Source organism: Caloenas nicobarica, chromosome Z, assembly GCF_036013445.1.
Source record: "Caloenas nicobarica isolate bCalNic1 chromosome Z, bCalNic1.hap1, whole genome shotgun sequence".
Classification (NCBI taxonomy): domain Eukaryota; kingdom Metazoa; phylum Chordata; class Aves; order Columbiformes; family Columbidae; genus Caloenas; species Caloenas nicobarica.
Genome location: NC_088284.1, coordinates 17,729,522 through 17,752,954, shown reverse-complemented (window position 1 = coordinate 17,752,954; position 23,433 = coordinate 17,729,522). Strand labels below are relative to the sequence as shown.

General features: G+C 42.7%; 2 protein-coding genes across 6 annotated transcripts in view; one reads left to right on the top strand and one right to left on the bottom strand.

The window, feature by feature from the left end:
* Positions 1 to 11,089, top strand: part of MAST4 (microtubule associated serine/threonine kinase family member 4) — a 235,982-nt gene extending 224,893 nt beyond the window's left edge. For all 5 annotated transcript variants that reach the window (XM_065657629.1, XM_065657630.1, XM_065657631.1 and 2 more), the window contains 4 exons: positions 1,075 to 1,197; positions 2,942 to 3,078; positions 3,777 to 3,958; positions 4,806 to 11,089. In XM_065657629.1, coding sequence (XP_065513701.1) covers positions 1,075 to 1,197; positions 2,942 to 3,078; positions 3,777 to 3,958; positions 4,806 to 8,689 — 4,326 coding nt within the window. In that variant the 3' untranslated portion in view covers positions 8,690 to 11,089. The remainder of the gene's footprint in view (positions 1 to 1,074; positions 1,198 to 2,941; positions 3,079 to 3,776; positions 3,959 to 4,805) is intronic.
* A 4,359-nt stretch (positions 11,090 to 15,448) lies between these two features.
* Positions 15,449 to 20,574, bottom strand: CD180 (CD180 molecule). Its single transcript, XM_065657643.1, has 3 exons — positions 20,524 to 20,574; positions 17,839 to 18,005; positions 15,449 to 17,174 (listed from the first exon to the last, which is right to left on the bottom strand). Exons 1-3 carry the CDS (start codon positions 20,536 to 20,538, stop codon positions 15,449 to 15,451), a joined length of 1,908 nt encoding a protein of 635 aa, XP_065513715.1. The 5' UTR covers positions 20,539 to 20,574.
* Positions 20,575 to 23,433: the final 2,859 nt, after the last annotated feature.

Below are 23,433 nucleotides of genomic sequence, written 5' to 3'. Positions count from 1 at the left end.
GGTGGACACTGGAACAGGCTCCCCATGGAGGTGTCCCGGCCCCAAGCCTGACAGTGTTCAAGAAGAGACTGGACAACACCCTCAGACACATGGTGTGAACTGTGGATTGTCCTGTGCAGGGACAGGAGTTGGACTCCCATGATCCTTGTGGGTCCCTTCCAACTCAGGACATTCTGTGATTCTATTATTGTTTTAAATAGGTACTGTAGGTTTTGAAGTAGCAGTGCTACTGATGTGGTATTGTATTACTCATTTTTCATTCATGTTTCTTACCTCTCGGATGTATTAAAGCACCAAGAACTTTGAGTCTGGAGAATGGGGTACATTTGGTAAAAAATTTGATTTCTTGCCACTGGTGTAGCATCACATCAGTGAAAGGAAGGGGAAAAATGGTACATTGCAGTAATACTGAAACCTTGCCTTTTTTCCAAAACTCTATAAATTTGGGGGTTTTTAGCTCTGTCTGCACTGTAGGCATCAGCAGTGGCTGCGTGACTTTAAATTCTTCAGAAGCTCATTTTAAAATATAATAAATTATTTAAGCCACCTTCAAAATAATTTGCAATTCAGTTTGTTTTGGTCCTTCATCACCTTTGTGATTCCCTCTAATGGGCAGCCTGGTGAATTTGAATCAAATGAAAACCATCCTTAACTATATGGTGGAGCTAATTTTTGTCATTATTAGGGTACTGCATGTGACCACTGCCTTAATTACATCAGTATTTCTCAGAGTCAGGTGCTAAAATCTTCATTCTGAAATTTGGCCATGGAGAGTGAATCACCCCTTTATGATGCATGAAAACTGTGCAGCTATACCGAGCTTAATACCAATGACAACAAACAGCATTTCAGTGAACTTTGAAACCATTCCAGGCCTCGTGTAGGTAGGAAGTTTGAATAAGTAGTTGATGGTGAAATGGCTGGTCTGATTTTTCTTCTTTTCCTCCTTTATGTAACTTAATATCTGTAAGTTTTCTTCATTGCCAGCTGGTTTTATAGAAGGAGTTCATTAAACTCTTGAAGTAAGAAGGTTAAACAGGAGACCATTTTGTTCTTTTTATCTCTGATTTCCAGAACGTGGAAGAAGGAGGTGTGGCTCACCAAGCAGGTTTAAAAGCTGGAGACCTGATTACTCATATCAACGGAGAGCCAGTGCATGGTCTTGTTCATACAGAAGTCATTGAGCTGTTGTTAAAGGTAACTCTTGGACAACTGGAATACAGAAGCCCTTGCTGTTTTCACCAAGGATTGAGGGGTTATGTTTGTTTCCTTTAGAGATTAGTTATCAGATTTTGTGGTTGTTCAAGTACAAAATTGAAGCTACTGTTGCACATATCTGGAGAAAGGTCAATGACTTCATATATTCTGCTGTGGTTTTCATTTCTCTGCAATGAACTGACATTGCTGCTGAGGTAGCTGAAGTACATTTGAGGCATTGACACAAAAACATGTCTCTGTATCTAAGAAATTGACTTTTTCAAGCATTTTGAATTACCCCATGTTCATCAGGTAATTCAGACCTTTAATGATGATACTACTTCTCAATCAATGAAATCAGTTAGGTAAAGTGGAAACAAAGAACAGGAAATGTTTTCTTGCCTGCTATATAGGAACTTACCTTTCATAATCTTAAGGACCAAAAGGGTTTTGTCTCGTATGTAGCCAGGCATGTCCCACAGAGCTGCTTTGCTTAATGAAGTTCTGATCCTGCAGTTGGACTTTTCTGAATAATCTACATTTTTCTCTTGTGGAGTTTTCTGAGGTCTATCCTGTTAGAAAACTATAATTTTTCCTTGAAAACAAAAAACCTAACTTTTTAAATCTTAACTTTTCATTGTAGCTCATCATATTGCAGTTTTTATGTAATACTTTTTGCACAGACTAACATAGGTCAGAATTATTTTAGACAGTTGTATTTTTACTTCCTATATTATTAACAATTTATGGTGTTACATGCAGAGCTTTACCTGTCAAAGGGAGTAGTCAGTTATAAAAAGATTGGAAAGCAGTAAAGTAGTGAGGAAATATCAAGAGCAGAGGAAAGAAACAAAATACACTTTTTCTTAAGCCTTTGTTTTCCTTTTCTGAAACCAGGAAAACTTCCAAGTTTTACAGTTTTGCAAGAAAGACATAAGAGAAAGTTCTTTAATTTTAGGCAGTTGAGTGTACAGTTATTTTCTGTCTCAAGTACAGAAAAAGAGAAACCTGACAACCCTGCACACTACTTACAAGAATAAACTCAAAATGAGAGATTGTTGTTTATCTAAATGTGCTGTATAAATTAACTTGGGCTATTGAAATTCCTTTGAAAAGAAGTTCACTGTAGTAGTATACAGCGCTGGGAAGAAGGTATGGATTTCTGAAACATAAAATAGTTATTTCCGGTTGATTTTATTTATTGAGTCATCTGTTCATGAGAATGGTCCTAAAAAGCTTAACTAAATTATATTTGTTACCTCTTTTGAACAAGATAAAAGGATTGTTTGGGACTGGTAATGAAGATTAAATTTTCTCCTCCATTTCATCATTGTAACAGTTGGTACCCTGAGACATGAATGGCCAGCGAAGGGACCACTGCACAGTGACAGCTGTTCTTTGTGGGCAAAGAGGATGGTTTTGTAGAAGCTTCCATCTTAAACTGCAGGTTTTGTCCATCCTTGGACGACTCCTGTCTAGCTACAGTTATTGGAATTTCTCCTTGTCCCAAAGCTGGAATGGAGGAAGTTTAGGAGATCTGGCAGAATTTGAGAATTTTCCAGTCATCCTTTTTTCTGATATAAATTAGCCTGGCAACGTCTCTGTAGGGTACCGTGCTCTGCCAGCTCTTAACTCTGATGCTGGATTTCTGTCTCATTGCATTCACATTTGTGGTGTAGCTTCAATTTAAGGCAAAATCATCTTGCATTGTTCATGCCTAAAGGTTCCTCCTCCTTTTTGGCAGAGTGGTAACAAAGTCTCGGTAACAACAACTCCTTTTGAAAACACTTCCATCAAGACAGGACCTGCCAGGCGATACAGCTATAGGAGCCGAATGGTCAGGCGCAGTAAGAAAACCAAGAAGAAAGAGAGTTTAGAGAGGTAAGTAATCCTTTTCTTTCATGGCAAATATGTTTCTGTTTGTGTATATGTAACAATTAATTTATAATATGAAGTTAATGCAGTTCTCTCTCTTCTACATCTTTTTATCTTCTTCAATGAGATCCTGTGGTTGTAACACACCCTGCAAGTCCTGTTTTGCCTAAACTAGTTTTGTTAAAACAACACCTAAAAATTTTGCACAATGCACACACAGATATGGGGAAGAAAGTCAATGACTGAAGTTCAGTCTTAATTTGATTTAAGTATATCTTTTTGTACTTGTTCAATTAAAGTTTCTAGTGTTAAGTTTATGGGAATTTTTGATTTGATAAGTTTATGTGTATTTTGTAAATACATTGCGAGTACTTTATAGATATTCCTACAGTTTTGGTGGGCTCTTAAATTAAAAAAATGTGAGATTTATACTCATAAGAAGCTAACCATTCTCCTGATCTATGGTGAGTAAATTTTAGTACAGATAGACCAGTTACCATATCTATCCCAGCTATTAGCAAATCAGGATATTTTCTAAACTTCACCCTCTGCCATGTGTTTTGTTTTCATGTAAACATAGATTTAATATTTGCTTTTCTGAGAGTAGTGGGAGAAGGAAGCAATGTCAGCTTGCAAGAATTTTGCCTGTGGTAATAGTAGCTTCTGTGCATCTTCTGATTAATGCTGTTTTCTTCTCATGCTAGGAGAAGATCTTTCTTTAAAAAGCTGGCCAAGCAACCCTCTCCTCTTCTTCACACCAGCAGAAGTTTCTCCTGCCTGAACCGGTCACTTTCATCAGGGGAAAGCTTGCCTGGGTCTCCAACCCACAGCTTATCTCCTAGATCACCTACCCCAAGCTACCGTTCTACTCCTGATTTTCCATCTGGTGAGTGCGAAGGGAGTGGAGGGCAGATGAAAATGACTTGAAGTATATTCTACTTCTTTTGAGCTCTCTGGATCTGTTTCACTCTGCTGAGAGTAGTCAGCTCTGACAAGTGTAATCATTGAACAGCTGGTTTCTATCTTCAAAAAAGGAAAAACATTCCTGATGCAAAATCTGAGGTGGTTCCATGCTATAGAAATACCTAAAAGGGAGCTGTCTACTAGGTTTGTCCCAGAGTTTAAATCCAAGTCCAGTGGCTATATTGAGTAACAAACAACCCAGATTTGGAGTAAAAAGTAGAACCTTGACTAGGAGAGGCTGATCAGTAGAAGAATGAAACTGAGGAAAAAGGTGCTACATAACGGAACTAGCATGGGCACTCATGAATGCAGATTTATTGCTGAAAAGATTGTTGGGATGCTGAAATAAGCGTCTTTCAGGCTCCTAAAAGCCTGCCCCTTTTTCCTGTTCTACATCTGTTGTGATTTTAGTGTGTACTAAAAGTGACTGCTTTTGTACAATCCCTTGGCAAAGGTAAACTATTTGAAAAGCTTTGGTCACTGCTTTGAAGTGGCAGAAAGCATTAACTATTCTATTTAAATAGAAGGAAGCGATAACAAAATGGGATGAAGGAACAGAGGGAAAAAGGGAAAATAGCAATGTGGTTAGAATGTTGAGGGTTTTACAGCTCACTCACTCAATACCTTCCAAGTTTTGCAACATTGTGACAGTGGATGGCACGTAGACCTTTTGACCCAGTGAAAGTTTTGTCTCCTGAGCATTTAGACAAGTTTAAAAAAATATTATTAATCTTATGTTTGTTTGGTTTCTTCATTTGTTCTTTTTGCAGGTACTAACTCTTCTCAGAGTAGCTCCCCTAGTTCAAGTGCTCCAAATTCTCCAGCTGGTTCAGGACACATAAGACCCAGCACTCTCCATGGCTTGGGTCCAAAGCTTGGTGGGCAAAGATACAGATCAGGAAGACGCAAATCAGCTGGCAGCATTCCTCTCTCTCCTCTTGCACGGACACCTTCTCCAACACCCCAGCCGACATCCCCTCAGCGATCTCCATCACCATTGCTAGGACATTCGATTGGAAATACAAAAATAGCTCAGTCTTTTCCTAGCAAAATGCACTCCCCTCCAACTATTGTGAGGCATATTGTTAGGCCAAAGAGTGCAGAGCCACCAAGATCTCCACTGTTAAAGAGAGTCCAATCTGAAGAGAAACTTGCACCCTCTTATGGTGGTGATAAGAAACACTTATGTTCACGAAAACACAGTCTGGAAGTGACCCAGGAAGAAGTGAACAGAGAGTTGTCCCAAAGGGAAGTGACTCTTCAGAGCTTGGAGGAAAATGTGTGTGACGTGCCATCACTCACACGAGTCAGGCCTGCAGAGCAAGGCTGCTTGAAACGACCCATCTCCCGAAAATTAGGTAGGCAAGAATCCATCGATGAGCTAGACAGAGAGAAGCTGAAGGTGAAGATAGTTATGAAAAAGCAAGATTTTGCTGAAAAAGCAAATGCTGCTATACATGAACCTAGCAGTGAACAAGAAAATCCTAATACATTGAGACTGGAAGAAAGAGACAAAAAAGCATTCCAGAAGGTATTAGAAAGATCAAATCCATTTGAAACAAAAATTGTTGCTTTGGAGACCCAGTCAGCTGGTGGCATACTCAAAGACACCCTTCAAAAAAATGCAAACTTGAGATCAAATGATGGTGTTGTTTTAGATGCACAGATGTCATGTCATGGGCATCCACCTAATGAACTCAGTCATATTTCTTATGACTTCAAAAGAATTTCCCCTCCGTGTACACTGCAAGATGCGCTACCTCAGTCTTCTGACAGAATGCTAAATGGAAAGGGAGAAAACACAGATAAAAATGCACCAACAAAAGAATTTGTCAAATTTGAAAGATTAGATGGTAAACTTTCAAATATTGATTATTTTAGAAAGAAAATGTCAACTGAAGAAAAAGATGACAGCGTCTGTCCAGTACTAAAGCCAAAATTGACATCAAACGTTCATGAATGTCTTCAGTTTAATACAGGCAGGCCCATAAACATACAGCAGGACTCCACTGCAGTTGCTGATGGCAGAGCGTTTATTGGCAGTGCACATGCTGCTCAGATTAGCTCAGTTTCTTTTGTTCCTCTCAAGACCTTGAATGGCCGAGCAGACACGAGTGTGGAAAAACCAACCCTTATTTCCACTGAGGCTCCTGTCAGAAAAAGTCCATCAGAATATAAACTTGATGGGAGGTCTGTTTCCTGTTTAAAGCCAATAGAAGGCACACTAGACATTGCCTTACTTTCTGGGCCACAGGCTTCGAAAACTGAACTGCCTCTGTGTGTGCTGCCAGAAGGACAGAGCACCAGCAGTGATGGAGGATCTCCTAAAACCCCAGCACCACAGGGGAGTGGTGGGAAGCCAGAATTGGCCTGTCAGAAGGAGCAGTTGTTAAACTATTCAAAATCTGGCAAAGTCAATGTATCAGAGCCTCAGGTTCTGCAAACAAGCAAGAGTTCTCCAAATCCACCAGTCGCCCCTGTGGCTGCAGAAGTAGTGACAGAGAAAAAGATTTCAGGTCCAGCTACTAAAGGCAATATTTCTGTTACTGAAGGTGTTCAAAAGAAAGACACCTCCCCTTCAAAACAGAAGGACAGTTCAATGGAGATGAAGACTTGTGTTATTCAAAGTCAGAGTATTAAAGCTACTCAAACATATTTCAAACTTTCAGCTGTCCAAAGCACTCCTGAAAAAGCTGTAGGAAAAGAGAAGCAGATACAGAAGGAGTTGCCTGCCAAACAGCCAGTAGTCCAGAGAAGTTGTGAGCCTATCCCTGCAAAGGTGGAGGTGATCAGGGAGTCGTCTCTGAAGGCATCTGTCTCGGATGTCCTGATAACAAGCTACTGCAAAAGCAATGAAAAAACCTGTGCTGATTTTGCCATTCCATCTCAGCTGCAAGGAAAAATGCATGCAGCTGGCCCCAAGGCACAACCTAAGGATGGCAGAGAATCACTGAAACAGCTAGGCAAAGATGACAGCAGTGCTGCTAGTCATTTTGTGGAAATGGATGTAGCTACACAGAAGGTTCTAGGTGAATCTAAGAAAGTTACCACAGAATCAAAGAGTGAAGCCCTTCCATCCAAACGGCCCATGCAAGCCTCAACAGATTGCAGTCCTAAAAATGAGAAGTCTGCACTGGTTTCCTCTGTGCAGAAGGACAATGCTAAAGATTTAGGAAAGAAAGACGAGAAACAGCTCACTGACATAAGGCTTCAAACTACTGAGAAAGAGCAGTCCAGCCAAGTTCCTCGGCAGCAACTTCGCACTTCAAGCTCCCCTGCTGTGAGAGACACTGTAAGCAGAAACTGTGCTGTAGATGTTCACGTAGATGTTCAAGAACATGCGAAACCTGCTGCTACCTGTGTGGAGAGCAGCAGTAATAAACACAGGCCAGTCTCTGAAATGAGTTCCTCTAAGTCTAAGTACTTGGATAAACAGACATTGTCACAGAAACCGTGTACTCCAACCATAAAAGAAAAAGAAACTATTATTCAGGCGTCCACCAGCTCTCAGAAAGATGGGAAACCCACCAGTAAAAATGTGCTAGATCCCCTTTGTTCTGTATCAGGCTCTTTGACAAAAATGAGCACTGAACACATGCAGACTGAAAGGCCTGTGAGTTTGGAGCACAGCTCAGTATTCACCCTCCAGATGAGCAGCGTCACTCCTGACACCAAACCCAAATGCTCTGCTGTCGGCCCAGTACCAGCAGGCCCAGAGAGTTCTATGCAGATGCAGAGGCAGGAACCAGCAGGCTTGGTGGAATCTGCTAATCAAAAGCAACTTCACCTCAGTGAAAAACAAACTGTGTCTCCAAAGTTTTCCACTGTGAAAGACTGTCTCGTGCTGAGCAAACAGGCAGACAGAAGTCCTAGTAACCAGGTGATCTCTGCAGACAAAAGACCTGAAGGAAAAATATGCACTGATGCACTTTATGTTCAGCTTGACAGTGGGAAAGTGGAGCCTACCCTTTGCCTGACAAACTGCGATGCCAGAGGGAAAGGAGTAGAAAAAGTGACCGCAGGTAGCAAAAGCTCTCAAGATTCAAAAGGGAAAGGACAAGTTAATCAAAAACAGCCAGAGGATGCAAACAAGCAGATTGCAATGAAACATTTGTCAGCTGCCAGCGGGCAGAATTCTTGTCGTGTGGCTGCAACACCAGGAAAGCCACTGACTTACACAGCCAATTTATCTGAATGTAGACAAGAAGTATCTGCTTTGTCTTCAGCGAAGGGTGATGCATCTTCAGCAAAGGTTAAAGCAGGCTCACCTGAGCTTCCTGCAACATGCAAGGAGCTAAATAAGAAAAGCACCGCTTCCTCGGGGATTGGTAAGGCAGAAATGACTAAAAGTGTTTCACTGATGGCCTTGCACAGTGCTGCAGTTGTAGTAGAAACCCACCACCCTGCTTCAAACCTTGGAGGAAAACCTGGAAATCAAGAAAAGTCTTTTTGTGTTAGCACTGTGGATGTAAAGGGAAAAGATGCCGTTCAGGCTCAGCAGTCTGCTTCAAGAAAACAGAATGTAGGTAAAGATTTACCCAGGTCAGCTACCACACCTGACCGCCCTAACGCACTTTCTAATGACAAAGACGCGGCTCGGCAGCGGCGGGGAAAGGAAGCTTCGCGGAGCAGTCCTCACAAAAAATCCTGTTAAGTGTCTAACACCTGGCAGGTGTGAATTCAAGACTAGCTGAAACAATGTCAATATACTGGACTACCTTTGAACCATCACTGTGTCGTGTCTTTGTGCAGCCAAGCTTTCATTCACTGAAGAAAGGGGATATGTAAAGAGAAGACTTTTTTTCAAAATGCCTTCCTAATTGTAACCGGTAAAACTGTTACCATATAGTATTTGTACAAGAATACCTTTACAGCTCAGAGCTGTTGAAGAAAATATTTCCTTTGTAAATACCTAGTGGTGTGTTTGGGGTTTGAATGTAGCATATATACTTTGCTGCTGATTGCGTTGTTTACTCTCCCCTTTTTTAAGACAGTTGCTTTGCCACTTATTTGCCATACTCAAAATATGAAACACAATTATTAGAACTCAGACCTGGCATGGACATGCACAAGCATTGGTCCGACTGGAAAATAAAAACAGGCCACATTTTTACTTACTAAACATCCTAGCTAGAGGTTAAAAAAAATGCTAGTAAAGAACAAATACGGTGACTTATTGTAGGTTTTTACATATATTTTTAATAATCCAGTTTTGATAGTGCTGTACCTGGCTGACTGCTTCGCCAGATCTAACACCAGACCTAACTGCATCTCCCTACCGCACAAAGCCTGTCTCTTAGGGTGGGTGTCTGTAAAGCTACGAGAGGATCACCTGGTTACCAGTGTGTCCCAGCAAGAGTTGTGTTCTGTGGTGAAATGGTGGTTCTTGTCTACTGGGAGTGTGTTCTGTGTCCTTCACCTCAGACAAGGCTGATTCTCTGAAGCACATGCTGTGTGCTCAGGTTTTGCTGCAGTCCTCTCTTGAGTTCCTTGAGCTTTTTAAATGTGGGCCCTTGCAGCGTGAGGCACAAGGATAAGCACATGACTTGCAGTACTAGTATGTTCATGCCTGGTTTTTAATACATTGAGAGAATACATATTATCATGGCATACAGGTCTGCATAATTAGCTTCATACAGCTGTAGCTTTATTTTCTGACAAGGTAAAAAGGAAAAGAAGCAGTTTCAGTGTCATTTCTTCAAAAAAGTTCAGGACATCTGATACATAGCTGGGGCCTTATGTTGTAGACTTAACTTGCTGTTTTTAGCAAGTAATTCCAGGTTTCACGTTAATTTCTAAATGCATTGAGTAGCTCCATACATTTCATAACAATCCTTTTATTTGTATGCAAAAAAAAGTTAATACTGTAATTATAAAAGAAGCATTTTGTAACAAAGGAACTTGTTGGAGCTATTTGGTGCTAGAATGTTACTGTCTTTTTACTTTTGCTAGGCCTTATTTAAATTTTGTATACTGTGGAACGTGTAGACTTTGATCATTTTCGTGTGGAGGTATTTAGTTTGTTGTGAAGGATGAAAGGTAGAATTTGAAACATGTACAGAAGCACTACAAAATAACCTTGCAGACACATGTTTTTTAATGATGGGGATCAATAGAATGCTAGTTTTGCTTATTTCTGTTATATGTTCACACAGTAGAGCTAGGCCCCTACCTGTTTCATCAGGGCTTACAGATTGTCTTTCTGCCTTGAAAGCTAGGACATAGTTCATAAAAGCACAGTGTAATCTTGACTTGGAGATTTGTATGACAACTGAGAGTGTGCAGAATTCATTTCCCTCTGGTGAAAACTTTATTATACTCATTAGTTGAGTTGGATTACAGCAAACCTGTCATGGAAAGATAATATCACAAATAAGTCTTTCTGATTTTTTTCATGTGGCACTAGAACATTCATACTGCCTTTGCATTCACAGAGGAGCTAGTAAGCAATGGATAACAATTCTTACGCAGTTTTAAAGATAAAATGGTCTCGACATTTACAGTTCATCTGTGCTTTGGCAGTTACTACAAATGAACGCTAATGCACTTCAAAATAACATTTCTGTCTGGGAGGTATTTCCTAGTTTACAGTCTTATGCATTTTTTCAGCTCTCCTGTTGTTTCCTTTAAAGCACATGTAGTTATTTGTTTACAGTATAACTTCATGTATATTTTGTATAGTTCATTATCACTTCTGACAACTAAGTTCTTTGCATTTTGGAAGTGTAACAGTGCTTAAGCTTGTGTTTGTGTAGTACCTGTTTGTTGGTGTTTACCTGATCAGTGAGCTGTTAGAGATCCTCCTGCCTGTGTTCTACTTGGTCAGTCTTTATGTGATTGTAGATCTGATGTGTTCTTTTGTAGACTTCCTGCTGTAGATTCCTCAGCTTACAAAAAAACAAAACAAAAAAACATCAAAAAAAATCGTTAGGGTCTGTGCAATAAAGTGTTTGCAGTCTTATTTTCTCTAAGAAACTCCTTATGGATGTCATAATTGTTGTATATTGAACACGATTATTTATACTTATGCAGTTGCATAACATTGAAATAAAAATTGAGCATGAAACACTGTTGTGTTAGCGTTTTTCCTTGAACTGCTTTCACTTCTGTAACTTGGGGCACATCTCTGCTCTGCTTAGAGCTGGGCGGGTTGTTCTTTTTCTCTGTGGCCGAATCAGTGCACCCCTGGAGGCACATGGTGGCTGAAGATTTTGCGTCAGGAAATGCAGTGGAGTTTGGGGTCAGGGAGGTGAGCACAGTGGATTTCTTGTCCCAGGCAGTGGCTGGAACTGCTGCTCTGCTGTTGGGTAGGTAGGCACAGAGTGATGACGGATGACAGATCGTGACTGGTAGCTAACCATGGCAGTAGATTGTAACGTGACATTTAAATCTTCCCTCCAAAACTTGTCATCATTCATTAAAGTAGGTCAGTTATGGTTTTTAATACCTTCTCAAAATACCCAAACTTTGTTTTTTTTTATTCACAGTAAGTTTTCAGCCTTAACAAATTTTTGCAGCATGTGTGCCATATTTTCATCAGTTTTGAAATCTATTCCCCTTGAATATAATCGAATATCCCTTTTTTTTTTTTCTTATAATAGAAGATAAAATAGATGCACTGAACCAAACAGGGGAGATGGACCAGTGCACCTTAGTATCCAGTGACCTCTTTGATGAAGAAAAATCCTTCAGGCACAAGGAGCAACAGGGCAGGATTATTGCTGCCCTGATTTTCGTCTTTCCACTTCTTCCAGACAAGCAGCATCTATTAAAATGCATGTGTTTTTTGTGTTCCAATGCCAGTAGCTCTGCGCAGCTGGTTGGCGTGTGCCAGGAGCTGTTTGCCCAGCAGGGATGGTTACTTTTGTGCACGTCTTACTATTGCATTGTTTTCTTTGTGGTTTTCTTCTGTACAAAACCCAAGTGCAGTAGTGTTATAGCATCACTTCTACTGCTTTGCTCTCTGTTTGAAACCAATGGGTGAGGGGCAGCTGTGGGTCACCCCCAGCCTTTCCAACTTGCCGCAACCCAGCATAATGGCAGACAGTCCGCAAAATGGGTGCACTGGCAAAAAGTTCTTACAAGATGCATCATCGACATCAGGATATATTTTTTTAAGTTAACAGAAAATGGCCTCTTCAACCATCCTGTTCAGAGTAAAATCCTCTTTCAAAAATGGGCTTGCATCTTACTGATACTGTTAGGGAAGGAAGAGCTTGGCTCTGAGTTTTGTTTTGTCCAGTTGAAATAAAAATTATTACCAGTGTTTGAAGTGAGATTTGTGAGCTAAGATCTACTTGAGTTTCTTCTCTGTGTAAATACTGATTAAAAAATACTGTTTCTCAGTTTTGCGTTGTGCCATAAGTTAAGTGACATCTGTAGCCCAGGAGCCAGGGTGGTAGTAGGCTCAGTCCTGTTAGGCACCATTCACCTCAGGTGATTTCCCTTGTTCTCTCTGTGCACCGGCTCTCCAGCTGCATTGGAAAAAATAAAAGGCTTGCCTGGAAATGAAGGACTGCATTCAGATCAGAGCTTGACTGGGCAAATAGATTTATTTTTCTTTGTAGAATTTATCTTTCCATTTATATTCTTGCTTGTAATCCCATAAAACTTATTTTTTGTACTTCAACAAGTTATATGATATATAATATACAATATTAACATATAATCTGGACATTTTCATGTATTATAGCCATATATAAATTTTCCTTCAGAATGATCAGTGCCTGTATTTAGGATTAGTGTATCCTGAAACACACAGTGTGTGCTGTTCAGCAGTGTTTTTTACATCATTTCCTATAAATTGTGTTCTGGAGGGAAATAAAGCAGAGATGATACTGTAAAGTAAATCACAGAGAAAATAAAAAGGCCAACAGATTAAGATATTGTCATCAAAACCAACTTGTGTAGGGGGAAAGGGATGGGCCACAGGAAAGTCTGTCTATAATATTTTATGTGTAAATATGTATTGCACAGGAACATATTAATCATTTCACCTTTTCAGCCATCTTTGATTCTACATGTGTCTACGCCATGACACTGGGTAGCATTTTGGAAACTGGTGATGTTTAAATTCTTTGTTCTCTCCCAACAAAAAGGCACTTCAGAAAGCATCAGCCCAATGTGCAATTTTCCTCTCAAGTCACTGATATTTGCGAATCTCTTGCAGTTACTACCTGATACTGACAGTAATTTTTTTTGTGCCTGTTCCAAGCTATAAACTGTGTCATACCCCTTTTTAACATCACTGTCTATCACTTTCCAGAACCCACAAATTTAAGAGGGAATTGGTGGAAGACGCAGGTCTCCTTTGGATGGTGCACACGCTGGCATTCATGCTGGGTTGTTGGATAACGCAATTATCAGAGGTTGCCCATTTAACCAGTCGGATTTGCAGAGGGAGGGCAGAGCGCACCTTGAACCCTAGGCTGACTTCAGGAGCTCCCAAGGGCGAGTTTGGGAGTCCTTGCCTTGGGCAGTGTGGCTTGCTCGGTGACGTTTCCCTGCCTCAGACCAGTCCTTGGGGAAGGGCTGGTCTGGTGCAGGCAGCCTGTGCAGCTTTGGTGTTCTGCAGCTGGAGCACAGTCCTGTCGATGGGGCCAGGAGGGGGCTTCTGTGCACAGCGTGTCAGCAGCTGCAGAAATAGAGAATGTGGATCGGCAACAGGGAGAGCTGTGAGCGGAGACAATGTCCTGGTACCCGAAATCTGGGAGTGTTTAATGTGCAGCTGCAGAAGAAGCATCAAATGTCTCTCCCTACCTGCCCTTTGACAGCTTTCAGCTGCAAAGGCAGGAGGAGGAGAAGCTGTGAGGTAAGGCAGGTGGTACACATGATGTGAAGGCATCTGAAAGCTGCAAGAATCCAAGTTGTGTTAGTCTGGTCTGGTAACAGACAGTAAAAGGGGCTTTTCAAATAAGACAGGTATTCCTTACTTGAGAAAACCAAGCAAGGATTCTTGTCAGCAGTGTCTTCAGAAATGAGCAAAAACTTTGTAGTCCAGCAGAGATCTTTGAAATATTAGCTAGTCAGAATGTTACAGAGGAAAATGTCAAGGAAATGCCTTTGGGGCAGGAGCTGAAGCTGAGTCTGGAGTCCTTCACGGAAAGTTGTGAGAGAGAGCTCACCTTCCACATCTCAGTGAGCAGCCACAGCTCCTGGCTTAGCACGCCGGGGAGATTTGCTGGGCAGGGTGAGACTCCACGTGGTGTATGCTCTGCCATGGAGACAGAAGGGTCATACCCTTCGAGGAGGTTGTGTCTATACATCAGGGTCAGCCGGTTATTAAAGCACTAGTGCCCCGAGTCACTCTGTGGTAACGCAGGGCAGACGAGTTGGCACAGCAAGCTCCCATCAGACCCTCGGTCAAATGCACATACTCTGTCATACCACTGGGTTTATTCACATATAATGGCAGAAGAAGGGATTTGATTGTTTAGCAAAAATAAATAATAACAAGTCTATCTTTTTTCCCACCTAGCTGTTGCATGTCCCATTGGAGTGAAGAGACTCTGCACACCAGGGACACAGGCCAGAAGCAACATGAAGTCCCTGCCAGCACCAGGAGCACCCCGGGATGCGGTTGCTGCTCCCCACTGCACTGTCCCCTTTGCAGGCTCTGGTTTTGTCTCCTGGGCGGCTGCTGGAGGAAGCAGTCCACTCAGGCTGGCACGGGAAAGTCTCACATGGAGTCTGGTAAATAGTACAGGATCAGGGCTGGTGTCAGCATGAGAGATGGACAGACGGAGGGTCAATGGCAAGGAACTTTCTAAGGATCAAAAATATTTTAAAGGTATTGGAGACATGATGCAGGTTGTTTCTGTCAGTCCTGCAGGAGTAGCTCTTATGTGACTATGGATGTTGTGCCATTTCTTCACAGAAAGTTTGATGCTTTTTAGCAGAGCAGGCTACACTACTGCCAGCACTTCAAGAACATTGTTTTTCAAAGGCACTTGGTAAGGTGAGGATTTGGTTGGTTTGGTGTTAGGTTTTTTGTTCGGTTGGTTTGTTGTTTTTTTGTGAGTCTTTGTTTGTTTTGTCATGTTTGGTTTGGAGGTTTTTTTTGGGTGAGGGGGAAGGGAGTGGTGGTGGTGGTTTGCTTTTCTGTTTCTTAAAGACAGCAAGGTTTTCATTTTGGTCGTTGGATCTTCCCTTTACAGGTGCATTAGCTGTAGTAGCTGGGTCACCAGGCCTAATATTGAGTTGAACTAGGATTTCTCTTATTCATGTACAATGCTCACATCATAGTTTATTTTTCCGGTTCTCAAATAAATGGTTTTTATTATTTTTCTGAGTTACAATACAAATGAAACTGTATTAAAAAAGTTAAGAAAATGCAGGTCACAAAAAACACCAGTAGGTTGTCATTCATCTTAATACAGCTGCTGTACATCTTTTCTATATCTCCATCATAAGCTTATATTTGCTGGTAATTTAGCTTGAAATAGCGAGCACCCCAAATGAAGATGACACCACAAGATAAAATGGCCAGGACAACCACAATGACTCCTGCTGTGTTGATCCCACAGGAGAGCGAGATGGTGGCCAGCTGAGCCCCAGCTAGCAATTTGGGTTCAGAGCATCTCGTTCCTTCAGGATCTTCAATTTTATCCAGATTCTGCTTGTACCAGGTGATTAAACCAATATTGGAGCAGGTGCAGTCCAGAGGGTTGTAACTTAAATTGATTACGCAGTGACCAGATAGGGACGCCAGCTGGTCACGTGGAACAACATGGATCCTGTTGTGGGCAAAATTGAGATAAATGCTCTTGAGGTTTGAAAAAGCATCTGTGCTGAATGCAATTAGTTTGTTGTGGCTCAGATCAACATGCCGTAACTTCTCAAGGCTGTGAAATGCTTGGCTGCCTATTGCTGTCAGTTCACAGGATGATAAAATTAGCACCTCTAAATTGGATAGCTGTTGGAACAGTTTGTCTTTTGGCATGATCCCCGACTCAAAGTTATTTTGACTAAGGTCCAAGAGCATGAGGTTTTCCAGGCCTTGAAAGAGGTGCTGAATGCTAGTGTCAATGTGAGAGGAGGAAAGATTCAGCACTTGCAAGAGATGTAAATTTCGGAATGGACCCTGTTCGGTGTTGATATGAAGAGGAGTGAAAGCCAGGTCCAGCAGCTCCAGGTTAGCACCATCCGTAATGAGCATGTCTTGGAGGTGGAGCTGTATGTTGTGGCTCAGATTCAGGTACCGAAGACTGCTCAAACCGCTCAGGGCTTTGTTACAGCAGTTGAAGCTTTCAATATGACTCTTACTTAAATCGAGATGTTGAAGCTTTGCTAGTTTCTCCAAGCAGCCAGAGCCCAGCTGCAGGACCTGTGAGTTTCCCTTGATGTGGAGGTGGGTGAGGGAGGGGAAGGAGGCAGAGCTGATGTTGCAGAGGTGCTTAAAGGTGTTCGCGTTGAGAACTAACTCTGCCAGTGAGTTCATGCCACTGATGCCAGCGGGCAACGCACTGATGTAGGTTTGAGTTAGGTCCAGCTTTCGGAGTTTGGTCAAGCACTGAAATGTGTCAGCATTTAGGTTTTTGAAATGCCGTAGTTGCAAGTAGAGATCCTTGACAGAGACATTACAGAGGCCTTGTAAAACATTCGGGCTTATATGCGCCTCCTTTCCCACTCCATGAAATGTTCCCAGCCAAAGGGTCTGGGCTGTGGAATTCTGTATGCCCGCCAGGACCTCAGGGATGTCAGCACAGCCCCCGAAGTCCAAACTGTAGAAATGAGACTGGAAAGCTCCAGGTTCGATGTATGTAATGTCATTGCCTTTAAAGATGAGAGTTATATTGCTGGTCTTCTGCAGAACACGAACATCTGCTGCTGCAATCGCTCTTATGTTGTTCATTTGAAAGTCAAGGTATTTGAGGTTTCGAGTGGGAAAGTTGGGAGGAAGCTGCAGTGAAGAGATGTGGTTGCTGCCCAAGTTGAGGGTATCCAAGCTGTCCAGATTTGTCATTGGAATAAAGGACATACTGGTTATTCCTGTCTGCGTCAAGACAAGCTGCCTCAGGGACTGTAGGCCAGTGAATGCTGTGTCAGACAGAAACATGAGCAAGTTTCCAGTCAGCACGATTACCTTTAACTGCTTGTTGCTGTGAAAGGCACCTTCATACACCCAGCTGATCTGGCACCTTGAGAAAGCAACAGAAACCAGCGTCAGTGGCTTGTCTCTCAAAACTCTCCCGGTATACATGATAACCCAAACTGCACTTCATATCTGTAAGAACTCACAATCCGTTGCCTTCACTAGCCTAAAAGTGTCTGTCTTTTCCAGGGATGCTTGCCTGATATTTGTAAACTCACACTGAAATACAGGGTCCTGGTGAGAAGAAAAACCTGCCCTGAAATTATAGGCATGCGGAGGCATTTGTAGAAGTCAGGGAGACGTGCGATTTCTAGTGTCTGTCTTAATAAAATGAAAATCTCTCTTCCTATAGAAAAAGATGGGCATTTACAAGGACCCAACCCGTTTTTGTCTAGGGTTAGGGAACAATATCTTTATAGAAAAGTGATTTTTAAAATTGCTTTCGTGACCTCGCTGTCTCTACTGTCTTAGCAGCAATAATATATGGAAAATGCATATTTCACCCACTGTGCTGCAAATGATTGTCACCGGAGGAGAAGCCTGGATATTGCCCAATTGTATCAATCTCTTCTTAGCAAAATACTTCACAGCTGTCTGCAAATGCTACTGGTGGTTTCCTTGTGAAGTCAGAGAGGTGCTACTCTAGTGTGCTCCAGAACCCGGGGGGTTTGACCAACCTGATGTGCAGAAGTGAGGACACTTTCCTGTACCTTGTTAAGTCCAAGTAGAGAAGAGACTTCAGTGCAGAGAAGGTTGAATTCTGGAGGGAAGGGATCACGTTGAAGCTGAAGTCAAGGATTTCGGTTGTGGCAGGTAGTTCGTCAGGAATCTCCCTCAGTCCTAAACCTTCACAGCTGTAGCTTTTATTTACTGTAATCTGTGGAAAGTATATAGTGAAACTGCAAGAGGTATGTACTGTGAATATAAATAGGAAGCTACGGCACTTCAAAAAAAGCAAACAATTTTGAATTATTTAAAAACATAGCAGCTAGAACTCTAGGAAGCCTTAGCACAGGCTTGCAATGCACAGCCCTGAGGTTTTGTGGAGTGTGTTAAAATGAATGCCTTGAATCTCTCTTGTACTGATTTGAAGTGAGTCTCATCTGTAGTACTTTCTTATTGAAGCTAGCACATATGAGGATTGTTTACTTTTCTGGATGAATTATTAATCCCTAAGAAAGAATCCTCACAAGGTAGTTTTAAATTCTGAATTTCATGAATCTTGTAACAATGCTTATTCTAAGAGAAGTCTTAAGAAAACCTTGCAGAAAAGATGTAAAAAAAGAGCAGGTCTGGCAATGTTTCTAGAAGGAACATGTCCAAATTAATTGGATCTGAATGGCAGTTACATGCTGCAGCAAGTGGATGGTGGGAAGGTTTAGCTCAGGTTAGACAAAAATCATAGCTGATATGCTGAGTCTTTAAAATTTCTACGAAGGCTTTTCAGTTTATCTCAAAATAAATCTATCTATTATGTAGAGGAGTCTACTCAGTGGATATCAGGGAAGTTCATTAAATGTACTTGACCTGCGTATGTCTGGTGATTGCACAAAAGTCAACCAGAGCCTAGGACTATGGCATGCAGGGAAACACCCCTTCAAATTGCGTACCGCAGCTGCTCAAGGCAGCGGAGATGCTCAAGAGCATCACACTTGTCCCAGCTGCTGAGCCATGATGGGGAGCAGCATGGATGCAGCCAGCTCAGTGCCACCCATCTCCTCGCCTAGCCCTGCTCCCAGAGAAAGCCCTGGGTGACCACAGGGCCAGCCTGGGAGGAACAGGGTCCCTGGGACCACATGGGACCTGCAACTTCCACAATATCTTGGCAGGAAACTCCGGGATGTACCGCTTGCAGGGTGGTAAAGGCACATATTGCACGGTTGGCCAGTCAGAATGTTTACATGAGATTCAAAGCCATCTGTTAGCCCAAAGACAGCAAGCACAGGTGGTGAGATGTCCCATGAGAAATGCTCTGGAGCCCGGAGTCCATGGTGAGCAGAGGACAGCGCAGGTGTGCACCCTGTGAGGCAGGAGCACGTGGCTCGCCGGGGTTTCATGGAGGTGAGCGTGCATGGACCCTGGGGGATGGTGTTTGAGGTTTGGGTCTTTCCATCCACATAGGACTGTGAGTGAGACCAAACAATGTCTCTACCTGCCCGTGGCTTAGGAAACACAGGCAGGTCAGTGGAGGCACCTGGTAACCTCGTTGCAAGGGAAAGAGCAGTATTTGCTGCAAGCCACAAGCTGGCGAACACTTTTTCCCTTTCCTATAAGAGCAAATCCTGTAAGCAGAGAGTGCCGGTGAGCGCCATGGGACTGTCACAACAAAATGCCCCATGTGGGTGTGGAGCACAATGGGGACAGCACGGGGTCCAAAAAATCATACAGTGCTGGTAACTATAGAAATGGCAAAATACAGCCTTAGAAAAGCCAATGTTTTCAATACTGATAAGCAAAGAAGTATCGGTGGAGCTGACTGCTGTGACATGCGGTTTAGACAGATAAAAAATGCTTAGCTGTCTCTATAAATGAGAACAGCGTCTATGTTTTACCATTCAAATAAAATAGCAAGCAAGCTCTCTCTGTATGCTTTGAGGCACGGAGCAGCTCTCACAGGGAGCTGAGGACCAACCATCCCATGGGAGATCCTGCTGTGCAGCTCAGAGTGCCTGGGGATTTGTACATTTAGTTCAGTAGGGAACTTGCTATTGGTCCCAGCTGTGCTGTGCAGAGTTGGGTTTTCATGGTGCTTCTTCCCTGAATCAAAATCCTTGCCTTATTTTTTCCCTGTCTCTCGCTTAAAAAAAAATTTAAAAAAATTAAAAATAATAATAATTTTAAAAAATCTTATTTGTCAGCATTTTCCCCTGCCCCTGGAAAAACCCTGGTACCTTCTTACTGTTCTCATGTGGCATCACACATCAACCAAATTCAAATTGCAAATAGAGATACCATCATCCCACCGCTGTGTGCAAATTCCTGTATGGAGAGTATGATCATAAGAGACAAAATCCTTTTATCTATTTCCTGTCTAGCTCTGGTACCTGCTAAACACCCCTGTGAAACTTTATTGTCCTTCGAGCTCTCTGGGAGGTGAAGTGCAGTGCTGGTTTGATGGCTACCAAAGTCCCAGGCATCAGCAGGAAAGAGCATGAGGGTGCATAGATGCATGGGTGTGAGGAGGAGCAGGGACAGTGACTGATGACCGTGAGCACATCTCAAGACAACTGCCTTATCTTTCCAATAAAGGCCTTCGGATCCCACTGAGAGAAAGCCCTTCGGAACAGAAAACAGTTGTCCATCAGTAGGCGAGTATTCACCAGAGACCGATCCTCTACACCCACGGTTCCTGCACCTCCAGAGGGACCTCAAGGGGGACCACAGCTGTCACTCACCTCCATGCACATCATCTCTGCAGCACTGGATGCTTTGCAGCTAATGCAGGCGAGCGTTGTGAAAATCAAAAGGTATAAATCACAGGACATTGCGGAGTGAGGCGGGTTGTTGAAATGGATGATCTTGTGTTATCTTCCCTTAATGAAAGCGAGACATAGCAGCAAAGGTCAGGCGAACTGGATGGGTCGGCTAGAAAGGCGATTGTAAGGAAAAGAAATTCACTGTGAGCAAAAGAGCAGTTTCAGAGTGAAAGAGGAACTTCCCTGCTTTAAATATCGTCAAATGGCTCTGCACTGGCAGTTTTTGGGGGCAGAACACATTTTTTTCAAAAATGGAAAGTGAGTAAAGTTGGTCTTTATACTTGTGTAGAGTGAAATGTCTCCACTAAGTAGAGGGAAGGAAGTTAGCTCAGCGTGAAACGGGAGGTAGAGTAAGAAGGAGCAGATGGGACTGCAGGATCTCACCAAAAGGGAATTTAATGCAATGGAAAGTTTGAGTCAAATGAAATTTGGTGCATTACTTGTGAAAGTCACAAGAACTTGTAAACCAACTGAAATATAGGCACAAGATCTGGGCCTGTATTGCTGCAAAAAGGTTCATGATGCTGAAACATGCTTCTCTTGTTAGAAACAGTAAAGCTGAAAAGCAATAATTCGACCTGAAAACTAAGTATTTTCCTCTTTTATTTAGATTACGGGTAATGATTAGTTTTCTGAAGGGGGACAATATTTCTAACCCTCTCTGAGATGGGCATGTGTGCGGCAGCTGCAGGTGGGAGCACCTGGTCCTCACTGCCCGGGACAGTGCTGAGCACTGGCTCCAGTCAGCTCAACCTGCCTTTTTCTTCCTTTCTTAAATGGCTGAGTTATTAGCTTGATAACTTTGTTTTCAGCAGGCTTAACTGGAACTCTTTCTTCACTATCCATTAGGGAAAACATACTGGGCTTGGCAAATGTGACCCAGCACTTTGAAGAGAGGCTAGGTGGGCTGAATGGCAGAGCTGAACCAGCTCCCATAAGTTCATCGGTGAGCTTCAAGCCATTAGAATGCCATCTGGAGAGCATCAAGCTCGACACTGTGGAAGATGGAGATATTTGGCCTTCTCTGCTGGCAAGGACATGCGCAAAATCAGTGGCTTTGGTTCTGAAAGAGTGTATGAACTCCATGACTGCATTGGCAGCTGGAGTTGAAGTGTACATCAGATTTTACCTGAGCTGTGCAGTGTTCATCTCTGCAGGTGGCTCAGGAGAGGGGAACAGGCAAAGTGGCAGCAGCAAAGCTTAAAATCCAGCGCAGAGCTGACTCCCTTTTGCATCCTTGCCTAAGCCTCTCAGGTGGGCTGTTGTGGCTGGTGGGCACAGAGAGGCCATGGCACCGGTGCCCTGCTGCTGTATGTCTGCTGCTAGAATGCTTCTGTGCTGACCTGATTCAGCTGTTTGTTTTTTTTTTTTTTTTTTTTCCCTTGTCCTTAATCTATAAAATTTAAAAGAAAATAACTTATCTGAACGACAAGTTAAAAAGCTTACTCACTCCATATCCCAGTAACAGCTCTGCTTCTTCCCAGTCAGCTCTGTGTTTGATGGAAATCCTGCTCCCCCTGCAGCTGGCAGCAAAAATTTCAGAGGAATTTGTTGTTTGGCCCTTGTTTATTTGCTGTTTTCCATGCTAAGGCTCAAAGGTTAAAGCTTGAATTGTCCCTGCCCTCCCCACTGTGGTTTCCTGGCTGGCAACAGCTTGGACTTGCGCTTGCAACCTGTGTCGTGTCTCTGGCAGGCTACGAACCCTGGTGACATGGATACTTCCTCAAACCACCCATATCAGAAACCTTGAATTTAAGATGAATGTGGTGGTTTGGAAGAAAAATCCTTTAAATCAGGAAGGGTTATCAGCTGAAACTGCCTCTTTCTGCATTGCGAGTGTATTACTATACGTTGTGGAATTTGTGTGACATAAAGGGGTATAAATAACTCCAGAGTTTTGTGGGGTTTTTTTGTTGTTGTTTTGGGTTTTTTTCTGGGAAACAGGAAACTTTATAATGCAAATAATGAATTCCAAGGCCTACCTCAATTTCGGCTACTGAAGAATTCATTATGAAAAATACATCGGGTGACTGAAGTTTCTCATCTCTTCCATACGCACAAGTAATCACTGAGCTTGGTAAAAATGACAAATGATTAGAGGTGTCTAAATTATTCATTATGTGTACCTATTCGATCAATTTAGCTCCTTGTGCTCATAAAGGAGTGAATGGGGAGGGGTCAGAGTTGATGGCGGGAGGGGGTTTTGGTGCTGGCAGGGGCTCTGTTGCGGGCGCCTGCCATGGGCTCAGCCAGGCTGCAGCTCCTCTGCAGCCAGGCCTGGGCACCTGGAGACATTGCCGGCTGATCCACCTCCCACATTCTACAAGGGGAGCACTCCTTGTTTGCATATGTTCTGCTTTTAATGATGTTGTTTGCTGTTGCCAAGCGCTGGGTGGATCTTTTCTCCATTGCAGTGTGCAGAGGGGTTGTCAGAGCACAAGGATCTCTAAGACGGAGCTGTTGAGAGTATTTTTCTCTTCTTAATATTACTTTCTGTGTGCTTGGCTGAAACTCTTCCCACCCTGGTGATGGGAAATTTAAGAGTGTGTGAACAGCAGTGGTAATAATTGGCTTTAGTGCAGTGGTGCTTGTCACCGAGTGTTTGTGACGTGCAGAACACTGCTGAGGGCCAAATAAATTGGTTCCTCTCACTGCGTCTCCAGGATAGGGCCACCCCACAAACAAGTCGCACTGCCCTGCATGCAAAAAGTCCCCTGGTGAGGGCTGTACATCTGCCCACAAGTTCTCCATTTTAAACTGATTTCTGAGCTAGACAGGAGGAATGGTTCACGAGGCTCACTAAAATGCGGCAGGTCACCCATAGCGTGT